The sequence below is a fragment of the Pleurodeles waltl genome, chromosome 3_1, assembly GCF_031143425.1.
Source record: "Pleurodeles waltl isolate 20211129_DDA chromosome 3_1, aPleWal1.hap1.20221129, whole genome shotgun sequence".
Taxonomy (NCBI): Eukaryota; Metazoa; Chordata; class Amphibia; order Caudata; family Salamandridae; genus Pleurodeles; species Pleurodeles waltl.
In genome coordinates, this window is record NC_090440.1 from 559,232,965 (window position 1) to 559,255,657 (window position 22,693).

Sequence of the window (22,693 nt, forward strand, 5' to 3'; positions counted from 1 at the left end):
CGCGTCTTCGGAGGGCAGACCAGGGGGGTTTTGTAGGGCACCGGGGGGGACACCAGTCCACACAGAAATTTCACCCTCAGCAGCGCGGGGGCGGCCGGGTGCAGTGTAGAAACAAGCGTCGGGTTTTCAATGTTAGTCTATGAGAGATCTCGGGATCTCTTCAGCGCTGCAGGCAGGCAAGGGGGGGGTTCCTCGGGGAAACCTCCACTTGGGCAAGGGAGAGGGACTCCTGGGGGTCACTTCTCCAGTGAAAGTCCGGTCCTTCAGGTCCTGGGGGCTGCGGGTGCAGGGTCTCTCCCAGGCGTCGGGACTTTAGGTTCAAAGAGTCGCGGTCAGGGGAAGCCTCGGGATTCCCTTCTGCAGGCGGCGCTGTGGGGGCTCAGGGGGGACAGGTTTTGGTACTCACAGTATCAGAGTAGTCCTGGGGTCCCTCCTGAGGTGTCGGTTCTCCACCAGCCGAGTCGGGGTCGCCGGGTGCAGTGTTGCAAGTCTCACGCTTCTTGCGGGGAGCTTGCAGGGTTCTTTAAAGCTGCTGGAAACAAAGTTGCAGCTTTTCTTGGAGCAGGTCCGCTGTCCTCGGGAGTTTCTTGTCTTTTCGAAGCAGGGGCAGTCCTCAGAGGATGTCGAGGTCGCTGGTCCCTTTGGAAGGCGTCGCTGGAGCAGGATCTTTGGAAGGCAGGAGACAGGCCGGTGAGTTTCTGGAGCCAAGGCAGTTGTCGTCTTCTGGTCTTCCTCTGCAGGGGTTTTTCAGCTAGGCAGTCCTTCTTCTTGTAGTTGCAGGAATCTAATTTTCTAGGGTTCAGGGTAGCCCTTAAATACTAAATTTAAGGGCGTGTTTAGGTCTGGGGGGTTAGTAGCCAATGGCTACTAGCCCTGAGGGTGGGTACACCCTTTTTGTGCCTCCTCCCAAGGGGAGGGGGTCACAATCCTAACCCTATTGGGGGAATCCTCCATCTGCAAGATGGAGGATTTCTAAAAGTTAGAGTCACTTCAGCTCAGGACACCTTAGGGGCTGTCCTGACTGGCCAGTGACTCCTCCTTGTTTTTCTCATTATTTTCTCCGGCCTTGCCGCCAAAAGTGGGGCCTGGCCGGAGGGGGCGGGCAACTCCACTAGCTGGAGTGTCCTGCTGGGTTGGCACAAAGGAGGTGAGCCTTTGAGGCTCACCGCCAGGTGTGACAATTCCTGCCTGGGAGAGGTGTTAGCATCTCCACCCAGTGCAGGCTTTGTTACTGGCCTCAGAGTGACAAAGGCACTCTCCCCATGGGGCCAGCAACATGTCTCGGTTTGTGGCAGGCTGCTAAAACTAGTCAGCCTACACAGATAGTCGGTTAAGTTTCAGGGGGTACCTCTAAGGTGCCCTCTGGGGTGTATTTGGCAATAAAATGTACACTGGCATCAGTGTGCATTTATTGTGCTGAGAAGTTTGATACCAAACTTCCCAGTTTTCAGTGTAGCCATTATGGTGCTGTGGAGTTCGTGTTTGACAAACTCCCAGACCATATACTCTTATGGCTACCCTGCACTTACAATGTCTAAGGTTTTGTTTAGACACTGTAGGGGTACCATGCTCATGCACTGGCACCCTCACCTATGGTATAGTGCACCCTGCCTTAGGGCTGTAAGGCCTGCTAGAGGGGTGTCTTACCTATACTGCATAGGCAGTGAGAGGCTGGCATGGCACCCTGAGGGGAGTGCCATGTCGACTTACTCATTTTGTTCTCACTAGCACACACAGGCTTGTAAGCAGTGTGTCTGTGCTGAGTGAGGGGTCTCTAGGGTGGCATAAGACATGCTGCAGCCCTTAGAGACCTTCCTTGGCATCAGGGCCCTTGGTACTAGAAGTACCCGTTACAAGGGACTTATCTGAATGCCAGGGTGTGCCAATTGTGGATACAATGGTACATTTTAGGTGAAAGAACACTGGTGCTGGGGCCTGGTTAGCAGGGTCCCAGCACGCTTCTCAGTCAAGTCAGCATCAGTATCAGGCAAAAAGTGGGGGGTAACTGCAACAGGGAGCCATTTCTTTACACAGTATTTCCAGGTAGTTCATGTGTTGACCCTGATGCTGAGGGATACAGGCACCTTGCACAGTCATGTCGAAGAGGCGTGCACCTCACCCAGTGAATGATGTATCAGTTCATCACCAAGAAAGGCCTGCCATGCAACAGGTGTTGCTGTTCCACGATTACAAAGAGCATAGAGTGCTGGCTTTTATCAAAATTACATCTTTGTAATAACCCTCCACTTGATCACTGTCTTGTGAGGCATGGACAGGTCTAGTGTATTGCACGACTACTATGCATGAAGCCATCATATCGAAGAGCTTCATTACAGTCCTTACAGTAAGAGAACAAAGAAAAAAAAAACAGGCAGCAATTGCTGTTGCCCTGTGGTCACTGGGATAAGCTTTCCCTGTGCTAGAATTTAACATACAGCACAAGACATTCTGAATCTGTTCTGACAGAGGTGGGATTTCTTTACATTTATGGTGAACTTAAAGCTGTGAAGCACTATGGGGGTGTACTTGACACTGTTGCATGCTGCTGTTCTGATTGGCAGGTTTGAGGCATAGAAGGACAAATGCCACCTCTAGAGGTGTGCGCCACCACTGCCAGGTACTTTGTGAACGCCCTAGGATACGTAGGGACTCTAAAGGGTAGAACTTTGTTTTGTGGTACATAGATACTAACAATTCAAAGGCACTAGTGATTAGCAAGCTGGATGAGAATATGAAAGGCCTCCTTCAGATCTAGCGCTGTCCTTAAGTCTCTTTGGAGAAGCAGGATGATGTCCTGCAGGTTTGTCATATAAGAGAGCTCTGGCAGGATGTACTGTTTAGCAGCCTCAGGTCTCAAACGGGACAGAGGAATTAGTTTTCCTTTGGACCGAGGTAACACAGCAAAAACATGCCTTTGCCTTGGTTTAGTGGCAATCAGTTACAGCGCTTGAACTACCTCTTCAAGAAATGCAAGTTGGTCTAGGAGGATGTGGCATTGAGGTGGTATGTTGGGGGAGGTTTACTGCGAACGACAGGCAATAGCCCTGCTGGACTACTGCTAAGACCCACTGATCTGAGCTGATACCCTACCAGCTGAACAGAATCTTAGTACCCCACAGCTGGTGTGGTGTGATCAGCGGCAGGAGGGTGAGCCTGCGAGTCAGTGTTTGGAGGTGGAAGCTAGTTTACCAGAGCCGCCTCTACTCCGGCAACAGCAATGGTGGTGGCAACCACCCATTGTACGGATTCTCTGCCTCTAATGAAAAACCTGCTGCTGGTGCTAGTAGGTTTGCATCTGACAAGGAAATGAATCTGTCCGCGTCGCTGGACTGGAACAGAAGTCTGTAGGTCACCCATGGCTTTAACTCTTTGGTCTCTTATTTACTTCAAATACCTCATCCACTTGGGGGCCCTAAGAGGTGATCCCCTCCAAATGGGATGTTGAGGAGGTGCTGTTATACCACCCCTCTGCTACAGCTCCCCTCTAACAGGTTTCCCGGAGATTCTGCACCAATACCTACATTACCTCACAGTGAAACCTGCCGTACCATGATAACTTGGCATTGTGCTAGTGCATAGCTGCATCTACCACCAGGCCCTTGCTAGCAACATCAAGACACTTGCTTTCCTTGTCTTGGGGGAGGGGAGTTTAAGGTGGTGTCTTCATCTGTGGCTTTTGCAGAGACATTTCAGAGCTGTATGCACCACTAAGCAGTATGGGTGTATCAGGTCTTGAGGAGAAGCTTTGTCCTCCTCCATCAGGGGTGTGACAAACTTCGCCTTAATGGGCTCTTTGAAGTTGTCCAGGACCAATGTTAACATGCTTTTAATGGAGAAGTCTGTGACTATGCAGATTGTGGGCTAAGAGAGGAGTCACAGCTCATCCCATGGCTCGAATCTTCTTTGAAGGAAAACAAATTGAAATGTCTGAGCCAAACACTAAGTGGCGCAAGTGTGGAAAATATGTACATCTACAGCCACAAATGCTGAAAGGTAGCGCTGTATCAATTTCATTTTCTTTTAAAGGCTTCCACAAAGTAATTTTACCACAAAGAAATATTATCTTTTTAACCATGCTAAAATGTGCCTTTAGGTAGGCTTAAAAAAAATGTTTGATAAAATGTTAGGCAGACAAATTTCAGTGTTTGGCTATCAGCAAAGATCCTAGGATGGGAAAAGGAGGACAGAAATCCACATATGCTGAAAAGACTATTGTACTTTCAGAATACTTTGAGAATAAGGAGCATGTGTTTGGTCTTCAAAAAGTCCTGCAATGTGGCAATGTGCATCAGTTTCTCTCTAATAGGGGGAACAAATGCGAATGCTAGTAGTCCATTTCAGTTATGTCCTGCAACACTCGCAAAACTGCATCCCAGTATCAATACATATGCCCCTCTGCTAAATCACTTCAATCCGGACATGTATCAACTAGCAGAGTAACAGTATTGAGACCCAACCTATATCTCTTCCATCACACTCCCCTATGCTAATCAAGTAATGTAAACCTTCTCTAAACTACATCACCAGGATCCTCACAATTTGTAGAAGTAAATACCTGTAACATGCATTTTAACTCAAGAGGTGTGGGTGGGAAAGAGGTGATGTTAGAGGGAGTGTTTTTTGTCCTCCAAACGGTCAGCCAGCAGGTACCTATACATTTATACTGAGAGGCTACCACCAAGCTACTTACCTTTTCTTGTTTCTGCTTTTCACTATATAACACAGTCAATGAATTAGAAATCTTCTTTAAGTCCTCTACTTCCACTACAAAAAAAATGAGAAAGTGAGGTGAATATAGGAAATAAAGGAATTGCTCTTAATCACCACTCACATTTTAAAGTTATGCATTATCTGTAGTGATTTATCCCTGGAAGTGGAGGATACCCTTATACAGAGTTACAGCCAAGACCTAACTTGAGTATAAGGAAGCCAGGGGTTTTAATTAGCAAAGACCTCTATAATACCGGGGTTTAGTCTTTGTACGTAAAATGTACAGAGATCCTGGAGGTCCAATCACAGTAATGAGTGGCTCTGAACCCTGTTTTTTCCTGTAAATTCAACAACTCAACAGTTCACTTCCCTATTGTTGCAGCACAAGATATACTGCTATATGGTTTTGCACTCCTACTCCATACCAATGGTCAAAATATGACAGACAGCAGGCAAGGCACAAGGGGCATACAGGGAAACGAGTACAAACGTCATTAACACCCCCTGCCCCCAACAAAAAAAAAGTTCTAATTTTAGCTTGCCATCAAGATTATTTTCATTGAATTCGAGACAACAGAATTCCTTAATCTATGAACACGATAATCATTTCACTGAAAAAGCATCTCAATGATGCAGAATTTATCTTTTTCAAAAGATGAGCAATCGAAAGTAAATATACACACAATTATAAAACAAAGCAGAAAATGGTGCCTATCGATGAAACTTTACATACACAATTTGACAGTTTTACAGAGCCCAAGAGCATCAGTTACTCTGTATGCCGTTCAGTGGTTCATTTTGACAGCAGCCCAATGAAAGGATCCAATCAAATAAATTCCAAGTGTAGTCCAGGTTTAACACGGATTATGATGAGTTAATGTATTCAAAGAGGATCTCTATGGTAGAGAATGAAAATGTCACTTACCCAGTGTACATCTGTTCGTGGCATCAGTCGCAGTAGATTCGCATGTTCTGCAATAGCTCGCCATCTGGTGTTGGGCCGGAGTGTTACAAGTTGTTTTTCTTCGAAGAAGTCTTTCGAGTCACGGGACCGAGTGACTCCTCCTTTTGTCTCCATTGCGCATGGGCGTCGACTCCATCTTCGATTGTTTTTCCCCGCAGAGGGTGAGGTAGGAGTTGAATTGTAGTAATAGTGCCCATGCAATGGAGTGACTAAGTATGCACCTATTTAAGGTTGAGATGATACATATATAAATAATTGAAGGTAACTTCCAAACTGCTACAGGCTCCCGGGGAGGCGGGTGGGCACATGCGAATCTACTGCGACTGATGCCACGAACAGATGTACACTGGGTAAGTGACATTTTCAGTTCGATGGCATCTGTCGCTGTAGATACGCATGTTCTGCATAGACTAGTAAGCAGTTATTTCCCCAAAAGCGGTGGATCAGCCTGTAGGAGTGGAAGTAGTCTGAAATAATGTTCTTAATACAGCTTGACCTACTGTGGCTTGTTGTGCGGATAACACGTCTACACAGTAGTGCTTGGTGAATGTGTGAGGCGTAGACCATGTGGCTGCCTTACATATTTCTTGCATTGGGATGTTTCCTAGAAAGGCCATGGTAGCACCTTTCTTTCTGGTTGAGTGTGCCCTTGGTGTAATGGGCAGCTGTCGTTTAGCTTTAAGGTAGCAGATTTGGATGCATTTAACTATCCATCTGGCTATACCTTGTTTTGAAATTGGGTTTCCTGCATGAGGTTTTTGAAATGCAATAAAGAGTTGTTTAGTCTTTCTGATGTTTTTTGTTCTGTCAATGTAATACATCAATGCTCTTTTGACATCTAATGTATGTAGCGCCCTTTCAGCTACGGTATCTGGCTGTGGAAAGAACACTGGAAGTTCCACTGTTTGATTTAGATGGAACGGTGAAATAACCTTTGGCAAAAATTTAGGATTGGTCCTTAAGACGACTTTATTTTTGTGTAGTTGTATAAAAGGTTCCTGTATTGTAAACGCCTGAATCTCGCTTACTCTTCTTAGGGAAGTAATGGCGATGAGAAATGCCACCTTCCAGGTTAGGAACTGTATGTCGCAGGAGTGCATGGGTTCAAAAGGTGGACCCATAAGTCTAGTTAGGACAACATTTAGGTTCCATGAAGGAACAGGTAGTGTTCTTGGTGGTATAATTCTCCTAAGGCCCTCCATGAATGCTTTAATGACTGGTATCTTATATAGGGAAGTTGAATAGGTAGTCTGCAGGTATGCAGAAATTGCTGCAAGGTGTATTTTAATGGAAGAGAAAGCTAGGTTAGATTTTTGTAAGTGAAGCAAGTAACCCACTACATGTTCTGGAGTTGTGTGTAATGGTTGTATTTGATTAATATGGCAGTAGCAAACAAACCTCTTCCATTTACTTGCATAACAGTGCCTGGTGGATGGCCTTCTGGCCTGTTTTATGACTTCCATACATTCTTGGGTAAGTTGTAAGTGCCCGAATTCTAGGATTTCAGGAGCCAGATTGCTAGATTCAGCGATGCTGGATCTGGGTGTCTGATCTTTTGGTTGTGCTGTGTCAACAGATCTGGCCTGTTGGGCAATTTGATGCAGGGTACCACTGATAGGTCTAGCAGCGTTGTGTACCAGGGTTGCCTTGCCCAAGTTGGTGCTATCAATATGAGTTTGAGTCTGCTTTGACTGAGTTTGTTTACCAGGTAAGGAAGGAGAGGGAGAGGAGGAAAAGCGTAAGCAAATATCCCTGACCAGTTCATCCATAGGGCATTGCCTTGGGATTGTTTGTGTGGGTATCTGGATGCGAAGTTTTGGCATTTTGCGTTCTCCCTTGTCGCAAACAAGTCTATCTGAGGTGTTCCCCAGAGTTTGAAATAAGTGTTCAGAATTTGGGGGTGAATTTCCCATTCGTGGACCTGTTGATGATCTCGAGAGAGATTGTCTGCGAGTTGATTTTGGATCCCTGGTATAAACTGTGCTATTAGGCGAATTTGGTTGTGAATTGCCCAATGCCAAATTTTTTGTGCTAGCAGGCTTAACTGCGTGGAGTGCGTCCCCCCCTGCTTGTTTAGATAATACATTGTTGTCATGTTGTCTGTTTTGACGAGAATGTATTTGTGAACTATTATTGGTTGGAAGGCTTTTAGTGCTTGAAAAACTGCTAGAAGTTCTAGGTGATTGATATGCAGTTTTGTTTGATGTACGTTCCATTATCCTTGTATGCTGTGTTGATCGAGGTGTGCTCCCCACCCTGTCATGGAAGCATCTGTTGTTATTACGTATTGTGGCACTGGGTCTTGGAAAGGCCGCCCTTTGTTTAAATTTATGTTGTTCCACCACAGAAGCGAGAGGTAAGTTTGGCGGTCTATTAACACCAGATCTAGAAGGTGACCCTGTGCTTGAGACCACTGTGATGCTAGGCATTGTTGTAAGGGCCTCATGTGCAGTCTTGCGTTTGGGACAATGGCTATGCATGAAGACATCATGCCTAGGAGTTGTAATACCATCTTTGCCTGTATCTTTTGTGTTGGATACATGCGTTGTATGATGGTGTTGAAATTTAGAATTCTTTGTGGACTTGGAGTGGCTACTCCCTTTGATGTGTCTATTATGGCTCCTAGGTATTGTTGTACCTTGCGCGGCAGAATGTTGGATTTTGTAAAGTTGACGGTGAACCCGAGTTTGAAGAGGGTTTGTATGATCTGATTTGTGTGATTTGAGCACTGTATGAACGAATGGGCCTTGATTAGCCAGTCGTCCAAATATGGGAACACATGTATTTGCTGCCTTCTTATGTGTGCAGCGACTACCGCTAGACATTTGGTAAAGACTCTTGGTGCGGTTGTTAATCCGAAAGGCAGTACCTTGAATTGGTAATGTATTCCTTTGAATACAAACCTTAGGTATTTCCTGTGCGATGGGTGTATTGGTATATGGAAATAAGCATCCTTGAGGTCTAAAGTTGCCATGTAGTCGTGTAGTTTTAGCAATGGCAATACTTCTTGTAGTGTGACCATGTGGAAGTGGTCTGATTTGATGAAAGTGTTCACTACTCTGAGGTCTAGGATTGGTCTCAGTGTTTTGTCCTTCTTTGGTATCAGAAAGTACAGTGAGTAAACTCCTGTGTTTATTTGTGTGTTTGGCACTAATTCGATTGCATTCTTTTGCAATAGTGCCTGCACTTCTATCTCCAGGAGATTGGAATGGTGTGTTGTTAGATTTTGTGCTTTTGGTGGTATGTTTGGAGGGAATTGTAGAAATTCTATGCAATAACCATGTTGGATAATTGCTAGAACCCAAGTGTCTGTAGTGATTTTCTCCCATGCTTTGTAATAATGACCTATTCTTCCCCCCACTGGTGTTGTGTGGAGGGGGTGATTGACATGTGAGTCACTGTTTAGTAGTAGGGGTTTTGGGGCTTTGAAATCTCCCTCTATTTCTAGGGAATTGCCCTCCTCTATATTGTCCCCGAAAACCTCCTCTATACTGTCCCTGGTAACTGGACGGTGTGGCTTGTGAGGTGCTGGCTTGTGTGCTTTGACCCCGAAACCCCCCTCGAAAGGGCGTTTTACGGAATGTGCTGTAATTCCCTCTGCTCTGCGGGGAGTAGAGTGCGCCCATGGCTTTGGCAGTGTCTGTATCTTTTTTGAGTTTCTCAATCGCTGTGTCCACTTCTGGACCGAACAGTTCTTTTTCATTAAAAGGCATATTGAGAACTGCTTGTTGAATCTCTGGTTTAAATCCAGACGTTCGGAGCCATGCATGCCTTCTGATAGTTACAGATGTATTAATTGTCCGTGCAGCTGTATCTGCAGCGTCCATGGAGGAGCGTATCTGGTTGTTGGAGATGGTCTGTCCCTCTTCAACCACTTGTTTTGCCCTATTTTGTAAGTCCTTGGGCAGATGTTCAATGAGATGTTGCATCTCGTCCCAGTGGGCTCTGTCATAGCGCGCAAGTAGTGCCTGGGAGTTCGCGATGCGCCACTGGTTTGCAGCTTGTGCTGCGACTTTTACCAGCTGCATCGAACTTGCGGCTTTCTTTATCTGGGGGTGGTGCATCTCCAGATGTGTGAGAGTTGGCCCTTTTCCTAGCTGCTCCTACAACGACAGAGTCTGGTGGCAGCTGTGTAGTGATGAAAACCGGGTCCGTAGGAGGCGGCTTATACTTTTTTTCCACCCTTGGTGTGATTGCCCTACTTTTGACCGGCTCCTTAAAGATGTCTTTTGCGTGCCGGAGCATACCAGGGAGCATAGGCAGGCTTTGGTATGAGCTGTGGGTGGAGGAGAGTGTGTTGAATAAGAAATCATCCTCGACCTGTTCTGAGTGGAGGCTTACGTGGTGAAATTGTGCTGCTCTAGCCACCACTTGAGAGTACGCGGTGCTGTCTTCTGGTGGAGATGGCCTTGTAGGGTATGCCTCCGGACTGTTATCTGACACTGGGGCGTCATATAGGTCCCATGCGTCCTGATCTTGGTCACCCTGGCTCATGGTGGTGTGAGCTGGGGAGTGTGATGGAGTTTGTGCTGGTGAAACGTTAATCACGGGCGGAGGAGAGGGTGGTGGTGTAACTCTTTTCACCACCTTTGGTTGTGGTGTTTGTTCCGTCTGGAACTCCAACCTTCTCTTTCTCCTAATGGGGGGAAGGGTGCTTATTTTTCCTGTCCCCTGCTGAATGAAGATACGCTTTTGCGTATGGTCTACATCAGTTGCTTGTAGCTCTTCCTCAAACCTATGCTTCTGCATTTGGGAGGTTAGCGAGTGCTCTTCTGTATAAGAGCCTGAAGCTGGGTCGCTTGCAGTCTGTTTCGGCATCGAAACTTTGTCTGCGTGTTTTTTCGGCTCCGAGGTGACTTTTTTCCTTTTCGGGGCCGAAACCTCTCGGCGTCGATCTGTTTCGGTGCCGCTGTCTCGGCGTCGAGCCGTGTCCACACCGGCATCTCGGTGTCGAGGCTTGTCTCCAGCACTTTCTCGGTCCCGAGAAGGCTGCGTGCTGGTGTCTCGACCGGAGTCGGACGATCTCGGCACTGTTTGGGCCTTTTTCGGTGCCGACGGTCGGTCACCGATTTTATGGGTCGAGCCATGGCCTGGTGGCAGTGGCGTCCCCTGGGCCTTGTAAATGTTCCTTTGAGTGGATTTCGACGTCTTACTCACGGTTTGTGTATCGTCGAATCCTTCGGAGTCTGAGTCTTGGATCGAGAAGGTACCTTCCTCTTCTTGTTCCTCGAACTCCCGTTGGGCTGTCGGAGCGGACGCCATCTGAAGTCTTCTGGCTCGACGGTCTCGGAGTGTTTTTCGGGACCGGAACGCACGACAGGCCTCGCAGGTGTCTTCGCTGTGCTCAGGTGACAGGCACAGGTTACAGACCATGTGTTGGTCTGTGTAGGGGTATTTATTGTGGCATTTGGGGCAGAAACGGAACGGGGTCCGTTCCATCGGCGTTCTTCAGCACGCGGTCGGGCCGACCAGGCCCCGACGGAGGATCGAAAAAACTACCCCGAAGGGCACCGGAGCTCTCCGATCTTCGATGCGGTGTGGAATCTAAGTACGCCGATCCCGAACGCAACAATACCGACGAAAATCTTCCGAAATTAGCTAATTTTCCGTTCCGAAACTCGGAGCGACAGGAACACGTCCGAACCCGATGGCGGAAAAAAAACAATCGAAGATGGAGTCGACGCCCATGCGCAATGGAGACAAAAGGAGGAGTCACTCGGTCCCGTGACTCGAAAGACTTCTTCGAAGAAAAACAACTTGTAACACTCCGGCCCAACACCAGATGGCGAGCTATTGCAGAACATGCGTATCTACAGCGACAGATGCCATCGAACCTAGGATTACATTCAAGCAACAGTTCGTTCATCATGGATTCTTTAATATTCAGAAACAAACACATGCACTAATTTAGATTGCAGAGATTTTTTGCCCAACAGACACGGGGAGAAAGACTCTTAACATGCACATATGCTACAGACAGGCTTGATCCAGTAACTGTGCAGCTGCCCAAAATGTCTTGGAGACTGCAACATTTTACATTGGTAGCACTGGACTTCAACAAAAGCATCTTTGGAGCCATAGGAAGGGGCTTGGCTGCTTTTTGATAACAAGCAGTAGTGCACATCATTAACCTTTTAGTTATGTTGTCTACTGTGATTTTAAATCAGTTAGGAAAGCTCCTAATTCACAAACCGAGAGGGCCATCAGCATGACAAGCCTATATTCAGCTCTCAAAAAGACTGGTGAAAAAGGGAATCTTGCAACTACATCTGTGATAAACATTAATAGCATCCGAATCTGCTTTAAGTAGAAGTTTGAAGACCAGATCAAGCCAAATATAAAATATATAGCTGGATTTTCTTCTGGGACGCTGTGCAAATACACATTGCCTATGTGATATTAGAGTGAATCAAGAGCCAGGCTATCACATGTTCAGAGAGAGCACGCTGTGATGGAGGGTCTTGTCTGACATTGTGAACTTAAGGTCAAACCATTGCTCTTGAGGCATAAGAATATTACCTAACCACAATTGGAGGGTGGTACGGGGCAATACGCCCCATCTTCATTCAATGTAGATTCAATTTTATGACTATACTGATGAGATACTAGGGAATTAGAGTTCAGACAGGTTCCTAGAAAGGCCATTACTTTGGCAATAAATCTGTGGTAACCTAGATATGAAGTCTGCGCTTTTTGTTGACCTTGTGAAGACTGAACTACTTAGAGTTGGTTGCAGGTCTTAAAATGAAGAAATCACATGCCCTGTTTGAGGATTCATATAAATATTTTCATAATAGCAGCACCGACATGTTTGAGGTTTTTTGATCAAATGCTGATTGGAAATCCTGCTTTGATCTTTTGAGTCAGGCATTAGCCAAAGTAATCTGGATCTTTAAAATGTCAACTGCCTCTTTCTAGTTTAAGAGGCACCACTTGCCACAGCTGGTACAGCAGGCAAGGCTTCAACAATCAGAGTGGAACACGGGCTTAGTAACTTCAAAATCCAAGCTTGTAACCTTTCCTTCGGTCATGTGTTTAACTAAGCCAGGAGAGAATTCCACAGGCTACCTCTCAATGATTTGGTGACTAGTTGCGATTGGTGGGGCTCACTGCCAAGGATTTTTGATTTTTCCTGCCCCAATCCATTGTTTGTCTTCATTTACTGTGTTTGTGTTGGGAAAGTCGTCCTGCTGGTACTTGCTTCCCCCACACAACTCACCTGCAATACTGATGTCACTTACATCTGAGTCTGTAGACCAAGATGTCCATCTCTGTTGGCACTTGAGACTTTTCTTTCCACTCCAATTTCCTTTGGTATCACTGTCAATATAACTATAATTTCCTTGCTTTCCATCCGAGGGCAAACTGAGATTCAGCAAACCTTAGTGATCCCTAGCATAGTCACTCCTACTTACATGTATTAAGACTTGTCTCCTCATGATGCTACCATTTGCTACACACCCCAGAATGCAGCATACAAGCGTATTAGGATGATGTATGAATACTAAAAAGGCATGATCAAAACCGGTGGGTTGATATGTAGTGACGTTCGTAATTCTCGTCAATCAGTGGAATAAAGGAGATTTGCCATCGAGACACTGCTGCTCGCCTTAATTTTTACTGGATACTAGAGGCAATGGTCTGCCTCTAGAATGCACCAGTGGGAAGAGCATGCCACAACTGATGTGAACACATCTGCTCCGCCATTCTCCTCACGCAGCACATCCAACCCCATTCCTACCAAGCTACTCTCATACTTCCACTATACATTGAAATGGGACAGATTCTCTTAATCAGCCCCCAAGAACGTCTAAACCTTGCAGCCCTCTGGTTATCATACTTTAAGCATTCACATCCAACAGTGGTAATTTGTCAAATCTCTAGCTCAGTAAAGACATTTGCCCTAAATGATTTAAATCACCAATGACTAAAAAATAAATAAGAATTAAAAAAAAAAAAAAAACTGATCTTTCTTTGCCTGCCATTTAACATTCAGTGCCTCAACTAACTGTATAAAAAGGTGGAAGTCCTTAAAACAACCAAACACTACATTCTCCTCAACCTACCCAAAGCCTCTCTAATCAGGTTTTCACAACCTACGAGCAGAAACTGCTCCTTAAATACACACAAATTTCATCACCACTGCACATCAAAACTTTCTCTTCAATATTTGCTACCTGCGCTCAATTCAACCTTCTAAGCACACCCCAACTTAACCCACAAACACTTAATCAGTAAGCCCATTGCCAGGAACAGAAACCTATGGAAACTGCCAATGGTAATCAGATCAATAAACAGCCGTGCGTCCATAACCAGACAACTTATGCTACAGATGAACAAGGCTTTAGATCTGCCAACAACCTTCTGGGAGCACCTACTCCACTGTACCACCTGCAATTCCAAGGCTTTGTACCTATTAGACCCAATGCATGGACATTCCCCTACTACCATTCATGCCAGTCACTCGCTCCAAAAGTTTAAAATAACACTGAAAAAGACTTCCTGCAAAACATTTGCTGCAATTACAAACAGAATGGATGCCCACCCATACAGATGCAATTATGTAAAAAGGTATGTTTAGCATCTGCCCTGTATGTTTTTTAGGCAAGTGTTCGGATAAATTGCTTTGTATGATTTATTTTGGCCAGTCAAACGTAGTCACTGGCACAATGTCATAAGCAAAACTGCAGCCTCTAACCAACTAAGTAAACAGCATCACATTCATTATCTATGTACTGCCATCACCTGAAGATGCATTGAGACATGGGGTGACAAACAGAAAAACAACGATAGTGCTGAAAATTCTTGATGGCAGTGAGAAACATTTACTGACCCAACCAACTGTCATGAACCGTGGGTATTCTCATTTTAATTGCAGACTTTGCTTTAAAGAGGACTGCTAGCACCATCAGGTTTCCTAATGCTAGACAAAGCTTAAGAATTAAAATAGTGCAGGAGTTTTAAAATTGTGCCAAGGTCCCCAACAGCAGGAAAACGTTAAAGCACATTAGGGAATGTCCAAATCTGCGTTCTGCAAGCCCAAAGTTGTCACAATGTTTCCCCTCAGTTAGGCACTACTATCAAAACCTAGACACTGGCAGGGGTATGTAAATTCCTGCCACAATAGTTACTCTACCGTAGGAATGAGGATTAACGTAAAATCACAACCTCTGCACTTGGATATAAATGTGGTAAATCAAGAGCTATTAAAAACCAGGTCATGACCATTTTCTTCGAACACACTTACAACTTCCTCAATCCTGATTAGTGAAGTATTTGATGACACCAATTAGGAAAATCCAAACAACTGTGAAACAGATTACAACCGACTGCTTTTTGTGTTACCCAATTTCTGAAGATTTTTCAAACCCGGTTTGGCAACAAGCACACATAATATTCCTGTACTACACAGCTTTTCTAGTTTCACAAGCCGATTCTCATAAAGGACCAGAAATTAGCCAGTTTCTTTTTACACGTGATGTAGCCAAACAGTTCAACAGAACGAAGCACAGACATTAATAAAAGCTTTGCAAGATGAAACCCACAAAAACCCTTACATGAAATACAAACATCCCGTAGTAAGGTCTCCAGAAAATTTGTGTAGTGTAGAGATTTTTCGTAGTGGGTGATTTTTTCTTTCAACAACCTTCCAAACTCCGCAAAATCCTCTTTGGAAGTTGGGTTTATAGCATCAATGCCACTTACGGCACAGTCACCTAGAAAAGAAAGCAGAAACACTTAAACTTATTGGAATGTCCTATCAAATGTGGAACATTTTGTGTTAAAAAAAAAAAAAAAAAAAAAAGACCAAAGGTGCATACATGTATGAAGCTTTAGATTTTAGTACTCTAAAAACACCACTTTACACAAAATGTTACATTCATTTTTAACTGGGCACAATGTTTGATAAAGTGGTATGAAATCTTACCATTTAAAAAGCCAATAAGAACAAAATCAGAAACACAAACCATTGGGTAATTTCTAATCTTACATCATTGTTCCCTTAGCAAAAGGAGCACAACTGCACAGGAAGAGTTTAAATGACCTTATAGCAGGGTTGTCTCCATAATCCCACGTGGTTACTAAGTGGTGGTGCAGTGTCTTGTTTAACCCCACCCTTCCGACCTACACTTACCAAAGGCTTCTTTAGCCAGTTCCAAGTCCGATTCCTCCTGTAGTTTCTTTAACCTCAATTTCTCAGCCACCTGTTCCTCGGGTGTAAGCTCAGGTTTAGGTTCTTCTAACTGAAAAAAAAAAGAACACCACATTCAAACTTAGCTTACTATCTACCACAAAAGGAAGCATGTCTGCATCTGTGACCTTATACAAACCCATCAGCAGGCTGAAGCCTCCAGAGCCACAAAATGCATGAAAAGAACAGTTTCATATACAAACGAGTCGACTAGTTTCTAAAAGATACTTTAACAGAGACAAACAGCAATGTGATAAGTTAGCAGTCAAGAACAGTCCTGCCAACACAGAAGAAGCTGCTGTAGATTCATACCACCTTTGAGCACATTTCCATTTAGAAATGGACGCATCAATAAGCCAGGGGACTTAACATCTAGGAGATCTATTTGAAATGTAAATTGCATATGCTTTTCAGCCCCCAGTTTCCCTACGAGGTACAAAAGACTTAACGGAATTACACAGCAGTATTAGATTATGCTAGATCTATCATGTGAGGTCACAGCTGGAGGGTTCTCAGGTATCTTTCTGAAGCTACTCAATTTGTTTAGTTTCCTCCAAATCTGCAAGAGGCTGTTGTAAATAGGTAAACTACTAGTTCTAGGCTACTCTTCAGTTTTTTTTCCCTTAAGTACCTTTTGAAAACCTTTCACTCATTCAGTCGCACCTACTAGGCAGTGCATGCACTGTCTAGTTGCAAGACACTGTGGCTTACAGGAGAATACAGGTGCTTGGAAACTACCCACTGCTTAAATTAGGCTATCCCGTCACCCTGCTTGCTTCTTATTTGATGGCTTGATCTCTTCAGCTGGTCTGCCTCTCTCCTGGAGCATTGTCCCTTCACTTGTGTGCTTCCATTACTCACCTTTAAGGACCAACTTTTTTTCTTTTGACTTCAGCACTCCACGAGAGAGCACGAGTTTTCCAACTGTCTTGTGTACTTCACGACCTTTCCTGTGTTGTATTCTCTTACCATGTGCTACGCCCAGCCCCTTCTGCGCAGTGACTCCCTTTTGTGTTGCTTTGTTTCCTGTGGGTTTCTCCCTGCCTGCCTCAAATATTAGAAAAAGGTTATGATAATGTTTGTTTTAAATTTGTGAAACCGTTCGTGTGATATATGTTGAATTAATATTCCAGGGTTCCAAACTCGTAACTTGTACCTTATTTAATATGGCAGTGTATTAGACTACAGTAATGTGCAGTTAGTAAAGTGCCACTGCATCTGCTTCACCATTCAAATCATGACCCTAATGCCTGCAAGGTAACTGCACTTGTGACTGCCTATTTAGTAGTACAATTTACCAATCAATGTTTAGAGGTGTTCTGACACCCTGTGGCCCCGGTGCCACTGCACCTTCTGCATCATTAAAACCATGACCCTAGTGCTGCTTAGCAGTAAAATTTTGCAATATCTGGTGTTTAAAGGAGTTCTGACAACTTTTGGCCCTGTTGCTACTGCAACTGCTGCACCATTCAAATCATGACCTGCAAGGTAACTGCACTTGTGACTGTAAGGCGCTCAGGTCTGACTTCACCAGAAGTTGACTTTGTTGGTGAACTGCACGCTTACTGTCACGTGGGCTATTTCACGTTCTTGCTTGGGACAAAGTTTTAGATAAGCATGGGAAGTTGTGTCTTGCACATGGAGCCTTCACTAAACCATTACAATCACAATAGGTTTATAAAAAAGTCTTATCAGCAAAAACCCTCTTGCCACCAGTAGCCTCTGGAGTCTTCAGCGGAAATTTCTCCAAGACTAATAGATGACTACTCTGATAGACAGGTAAACAGGGGCACGAGATAATCAATGGAAGGATGAAAGGCTAAATGGATGTGCTGGGATTCAAATCTGTAACCTTTGCACACATTTCATAAATTTAAACCTTAGACTTCAGAGCTTCCTTGGTGACTGCCGCAGGGCGCCTTAAACCTTAATGCAATATATAGAATGCACCCTGGTGGTGGTGTTTTGCCGCTGACTGTATTCAATTGCCCTTTCACTTTTTTTCCTTTCAATACTCCATTGCAAGATGGCCGACACGTTCACACACATTTCAATGCGAACTGACTTGCATTCAGTTCATCTTTTCGCGTATGAACACCAAGAAGTAACCAATCAATAAAAAACGGAAGGTGTACTTTGGCCACACTACAGTGACTTCAAAAGTAGAACAGAAAGCAGAACAAAATAAGAGCAGGAAGTGACCTGCTAGCCAATAAAATGCAAGTAAATTCAAACGATGTTTGAATTAACAAACGGGAAGTTCAGGTAAGTAAGGGGCAAAGTGGGGGAGGGCTCACAGTCCCTTTAAAAAATTGTTTTTTTGTAATAAAAGGCTTTGAAAGCACAGCACAAGCAAAACCCCAAAATGCCCCAACTCATGCAAAACTAGTCCAGGGTTGCTTGTTTTAGTTCAAGGATGGCCTGGCAGTTCAAGCTGGACTGTTCCCACTGGAGCAGGTTCAGACCTAATTGTGTATTGCTGGCTCCAAACTGAGGTGGCCTTATGGGTTAAAAACAATAGAATGGGATGCAGTCCGAGTAATTACTAGTGGCTGAGATTAGTACAAACACTGCATTCATTAGTTGTTGTTTTTTTTTATCACTTGCAGGTACTACGACATATGGGGTGCATGTTGGTTTGCACTTATGGTATCTTACTTGGCATGGGCTAGGAGGAATAGTCGGTCAGGAACTGCAGAGGCAGAGCGCTAACAGAGCAAGCTAGGCATAGGCAGTGAGGACTACAGGGAGTGTGTGGCTAGGGTAAGAGTACAAGGATGGGGTATGTTAATAGTACAGGGAGAATATGGAAGAAGCACAGAGCAAGAAGTACCTGCTTATGGTAGGACTGTAAATATTTTACTTTGTCAAAGGAGGAGGATGTGTGTAGCATTCTATTCTTCTCCACAGTAATGTCTAACCATTTAGTGATGGAATACCATGAATAGCAGCTAGTGGAAGTAGTGCTAGGAACCTTATTCTAGGGGACAAACAAAATGAATATATTTCAACCAATTGTGCGCAAATGATGATTTGGAGGCATTTGTTTTTACTAAAGCATTTAAAAGGAAATTTCACCAATTAAAAAAATATTTGCTGATCTCTAGTTTTACTGAAAAATGTCAGATAGTTCAATACTGCAACAATTGTTTAAGTGAATATCTGTTAAATGACCTTTTATGCATTAAGTGGCACCGCTATTTCAAAATGGAATTTTTGCTATAAATCTCTAAACCACGAGCTGGATATTCTTTTGCATGACCTCACACTGATAAGTACTGGTTTGGGGAAGAAAAAAAAAAAACCCTCCTGAAAGCTTTCGCCTCATTTCAAAACCAAGGCTCCTACAACAATAGCGAAGCAAAGTGCACCGGTGTTGGACATCTGTCAGCCTGCAACATAGGAGTCTGTGCAATCTCTGTATAAAAGACAGTCTCTAATTTATTTTCCCACTCAATGCGTGATGTCTCTAGTGACCTGCAATAATGATGTAAGGAAGCTGCCCAAGTATAAGGAGTTATTACATTTGCGTTGTGAAGTCATAATACCCGCTGTCAGCAGCCAACGTGACAGGCCGGCCCAGAAGCACAACAAAGAGTATTTAAACAATTTACTTTTCCGTCTTATGATCTTTTTTTCCTGAAATGAACAATGATCAGCATAAAGATGTATGGCAACTTGTTTGTTTAGGCACATTGGGCAATTACGTCAACAGAAGTTTCTACACACTGATCTACAGCATTTGTAATTTGACTTGCATTACACTGATTAACATTATTGCTAGAACATTAGAACTGCTTGTTAGTGTTTAGTTTTCCACTACAAAATTTGCTTTGAGATCTGCAGCCATAGTATCTTTAACATATGAAAAAAGTAAGACACCAAGGATTTAAATGGTTTGTAGGAAGGATGATGTGAGTGTATTAGAATGGATAACATACCCTTTGACATACATTGAAAGGATATGACAAGTCACCTCAGAGTTCCATAAACTTAACAAGCATGTCAATGCAATGGGTCTCACGTTTGCTCGAGTTAGAGCTGTTAACGTTGTAAATTCCTAACTGGACTTCTCTTTCCACTTAAATTGAAAAAGAAAAGTAAAACAGTTTACATAAACAAGCCAATAGGCGTGAACGAGAGACCACGGAAAAAAGAAGAAAAAAAAGTTTGCTCACAGTGAAACGTATCCGCAAAAAAAAAAAAAAACTGCCTCTCTTTACATAGTCACAGAATCTTCGGTGACTTGCAGTGTACAGCTGCTGTTCAGCATGACTTATGTTAAATAAATAAAAAAAGTGATGAAGCAGCCATGGCGTTAATATATTGGTGAGTGCCAACATGGATGTGTGCACCTGTAAAATGAAACCCTTTTTTCTTTTCATTTCCCAGTCTGACTGATTACTAAATAAAGTTATGCAAAACGTTCGTTTGATATAGCGCGGTCCTTTTTTTTGATATAGGACGTATGTACTCAAAAAAGCAAAAACACTAGGTGGGTGGAGATAAGGCAGCATGGAGGGAGAGAGGGCAGGATGAGGGTGGAGAAATGACAAGCAAGAGAACAATGGGGAAATGTGGACAATAGAGGATGGGTGAAAGTGATCCTCACAGAGGGTGAGTGTACGACGATGGGCAAAGCACACCGACACTGGAGAGTGAGTGGCAAAGCACACCGACACTGGAGAGTGAGTGGCAAAGCACACCGACACTGGAGAGTGAGTGGCAAAGCACACCGACACTGGAGAGTGAGTGGCAAAGCACACCGACACTGGAGAGTGAGTGGCAAAGCACACCGACACTGGAGAGTGAGTGGCAAAGCACACCGACACTGGAGAGTGAGTGGCAAAGCACACCGACACTGGAGAGTGAGTGGCAAAGCACACCGACACTAGAGGGTGGGTAGGGATGGGAAAATAGAGGGTGGGTAGGGATGGGAAAATAGAGGGTGGGTAGGGATGGGAAGCAAGTGGGCAACAGTGTGGCCGGATGGGCATGTGGATGCACATCGAGGGAGGACAAACAAAAGCAGCAACTCAGGGGAAGGGAGGGCAAGGAGAGTATAAACATGGGCAAGAGAGGAACATGATGTACACTTGGGAGACAGCTAGAGAACACATGCAGGCTCAAAGTGCTTAAACAAAAAGTAAAACTGTACTTCCTGAAAAGTGAGCAGTGGAAGGACACAAGTTAATAGGTCTGTTCTCAAGTGGAATGACAAACACCAGAAGAAGGAAAGCCCACAGAAACTGTTGAATGAGCAAGGAAATAAGTGGACTCTAAAGCTAACCAATGGTAACCACTGGGTGGACTTTAAGCCCATTATAAGCTAAAATAGGCCTTGCAACAGACGGCACATGTGCGGTCTTAAGACCTAAAAATTAGCTATACGGAATTAAACTATACCTGCCATGAAAGTAGATCTTGACTCAAGCATGTGCTTTCCCTGGTTAAGTGTAAATCAGTTCAGTAGTTTTAGAAATTCCCACTACAAAAGTGTCTCAAGAAGCCCTTCTTTCATGACATGTCAACCAAGTTGCAGCCATCTGACACAATCTGTATCCATTTGTGATTTGAATATATACATATATATATTTTTTAATCTGACTCTGAAGTCCTTTCTCCGGTACATATAGGGTCTGCAGATTCAATATATATATATATATATATATATATATATATATATATATATATATATATAGCCTAAGTTCTCTATCTCAGATTAAATTAGCTAAATTAAGGAGTGAAAACAAATTCACACGCAGCGAATTGGGAATCAAACTTCTCTTTCTGTCAAACCGACATTCAAATTTGGAGCATTTTTCCGTCATTAAATCAAATTAAGTCTTGAGAGATGTTAAATCTCCTGAGATTTTAGTTGACAATCAACCAGGTTATCACCTACACTGGCTTAAAGAAATAGGTTGTCAGATTGCCAGTTTTCATTGTAAATTGAAATGGTGTCCGAACAGAGTTAAAAAAAAAAAAAATTATATACACCCTAAATATTGTGTTATTCCCAGTAGGTTTAACAACTATCTGTAAGAATGTTGAATGAAGTGTTCATTTTAAAATGCACACATTAAGATCTAGCAGAAGACCACCCTGGTTTAGTTAAATTAAACGTAAAGCAGGATAATGAAAATGTCACTTACCCAGTGTACATCTGTTCGTGGCATCAGTCGCAGTAGATTCGCATGTTCTGCAATAGCTCGCCATCTGGTGTTGGGCCGGAGTGTTACAAGTTGTTTTTCTTCGAAGAAGTCTTTCGAGTCACGGGACCGAGTGACTCCTCCTTTTGTCTCCAATGCGCATGGGCGTCGACTCCATCTTCGATTGTTTTTCCCCGCAGAGGGTGAGGTAGGAGTTGAATTGTAGTAATAGTGCCCATGCAATGGAGTGACTAAGTATGCACCTATTTAAGGTTGAGATGATACATATATAAATAATTGAAGGTAACTTCCAAACTGCTACAGGCTCCCGGGGAGGCGGGTGGGCACATGCGAATCTACTGCGACTGATGCCACGAACAGATGTACACTGGGTAAGTGACATTTTCAGTTCGATGGCATCTGTCGCTGTAGATACGCATGTTCTGCAATAGACTAGTAAGCAGTTATTTCCCCAAAAGCGGTGGATCAGCCTGTAGGAGTGGAAGTAGTCTGAAATAATGTCCTTAATACAGCTTGACCTACTGTGGCTTGTTGTGCGGATAACACGTCTACACAGTAGTGCTTGGTGAATGTGTGAGGCGTAGACCATGTGGCTGCCTTACATATTTCTTGCATTGGGATGTTTCCTAGAAAGGCCATGGTAGCACCTTTCTT

General features: G+C 44.0%; 1 protein-coding gene across 1 annotated transcript in view; it reads right to left on the reverse strand.

The window, feature by feature from the left end:
- Positions 1-22,693, reverse strand: part of EIF3J (eukaryotic translation initiation factor 3 subunit J) — a 105,915-nt gene that overhangs the window by 8,003 nt on the left and 75,219 nt on the right. The window contains exons 5-7 of the mRNA XM_069222957.1: positions 15,810-15,918; positions 15,232-15,390; positions 4,691-4,764 (exon numbers count right to left, since the gene is read on the reverse strand). Of these exons, the coding sequence (XP_069079058.1) occupies positions 4,691-4,764; positions 15,232-15,390; positions 15,810-15,918 (342 nt within the window). The remainder of the gene's footprint in view (positions 1-4,690; positions 4,765-15,231; positions 15,391-15,809; positions 15,919-22,693) is intronic.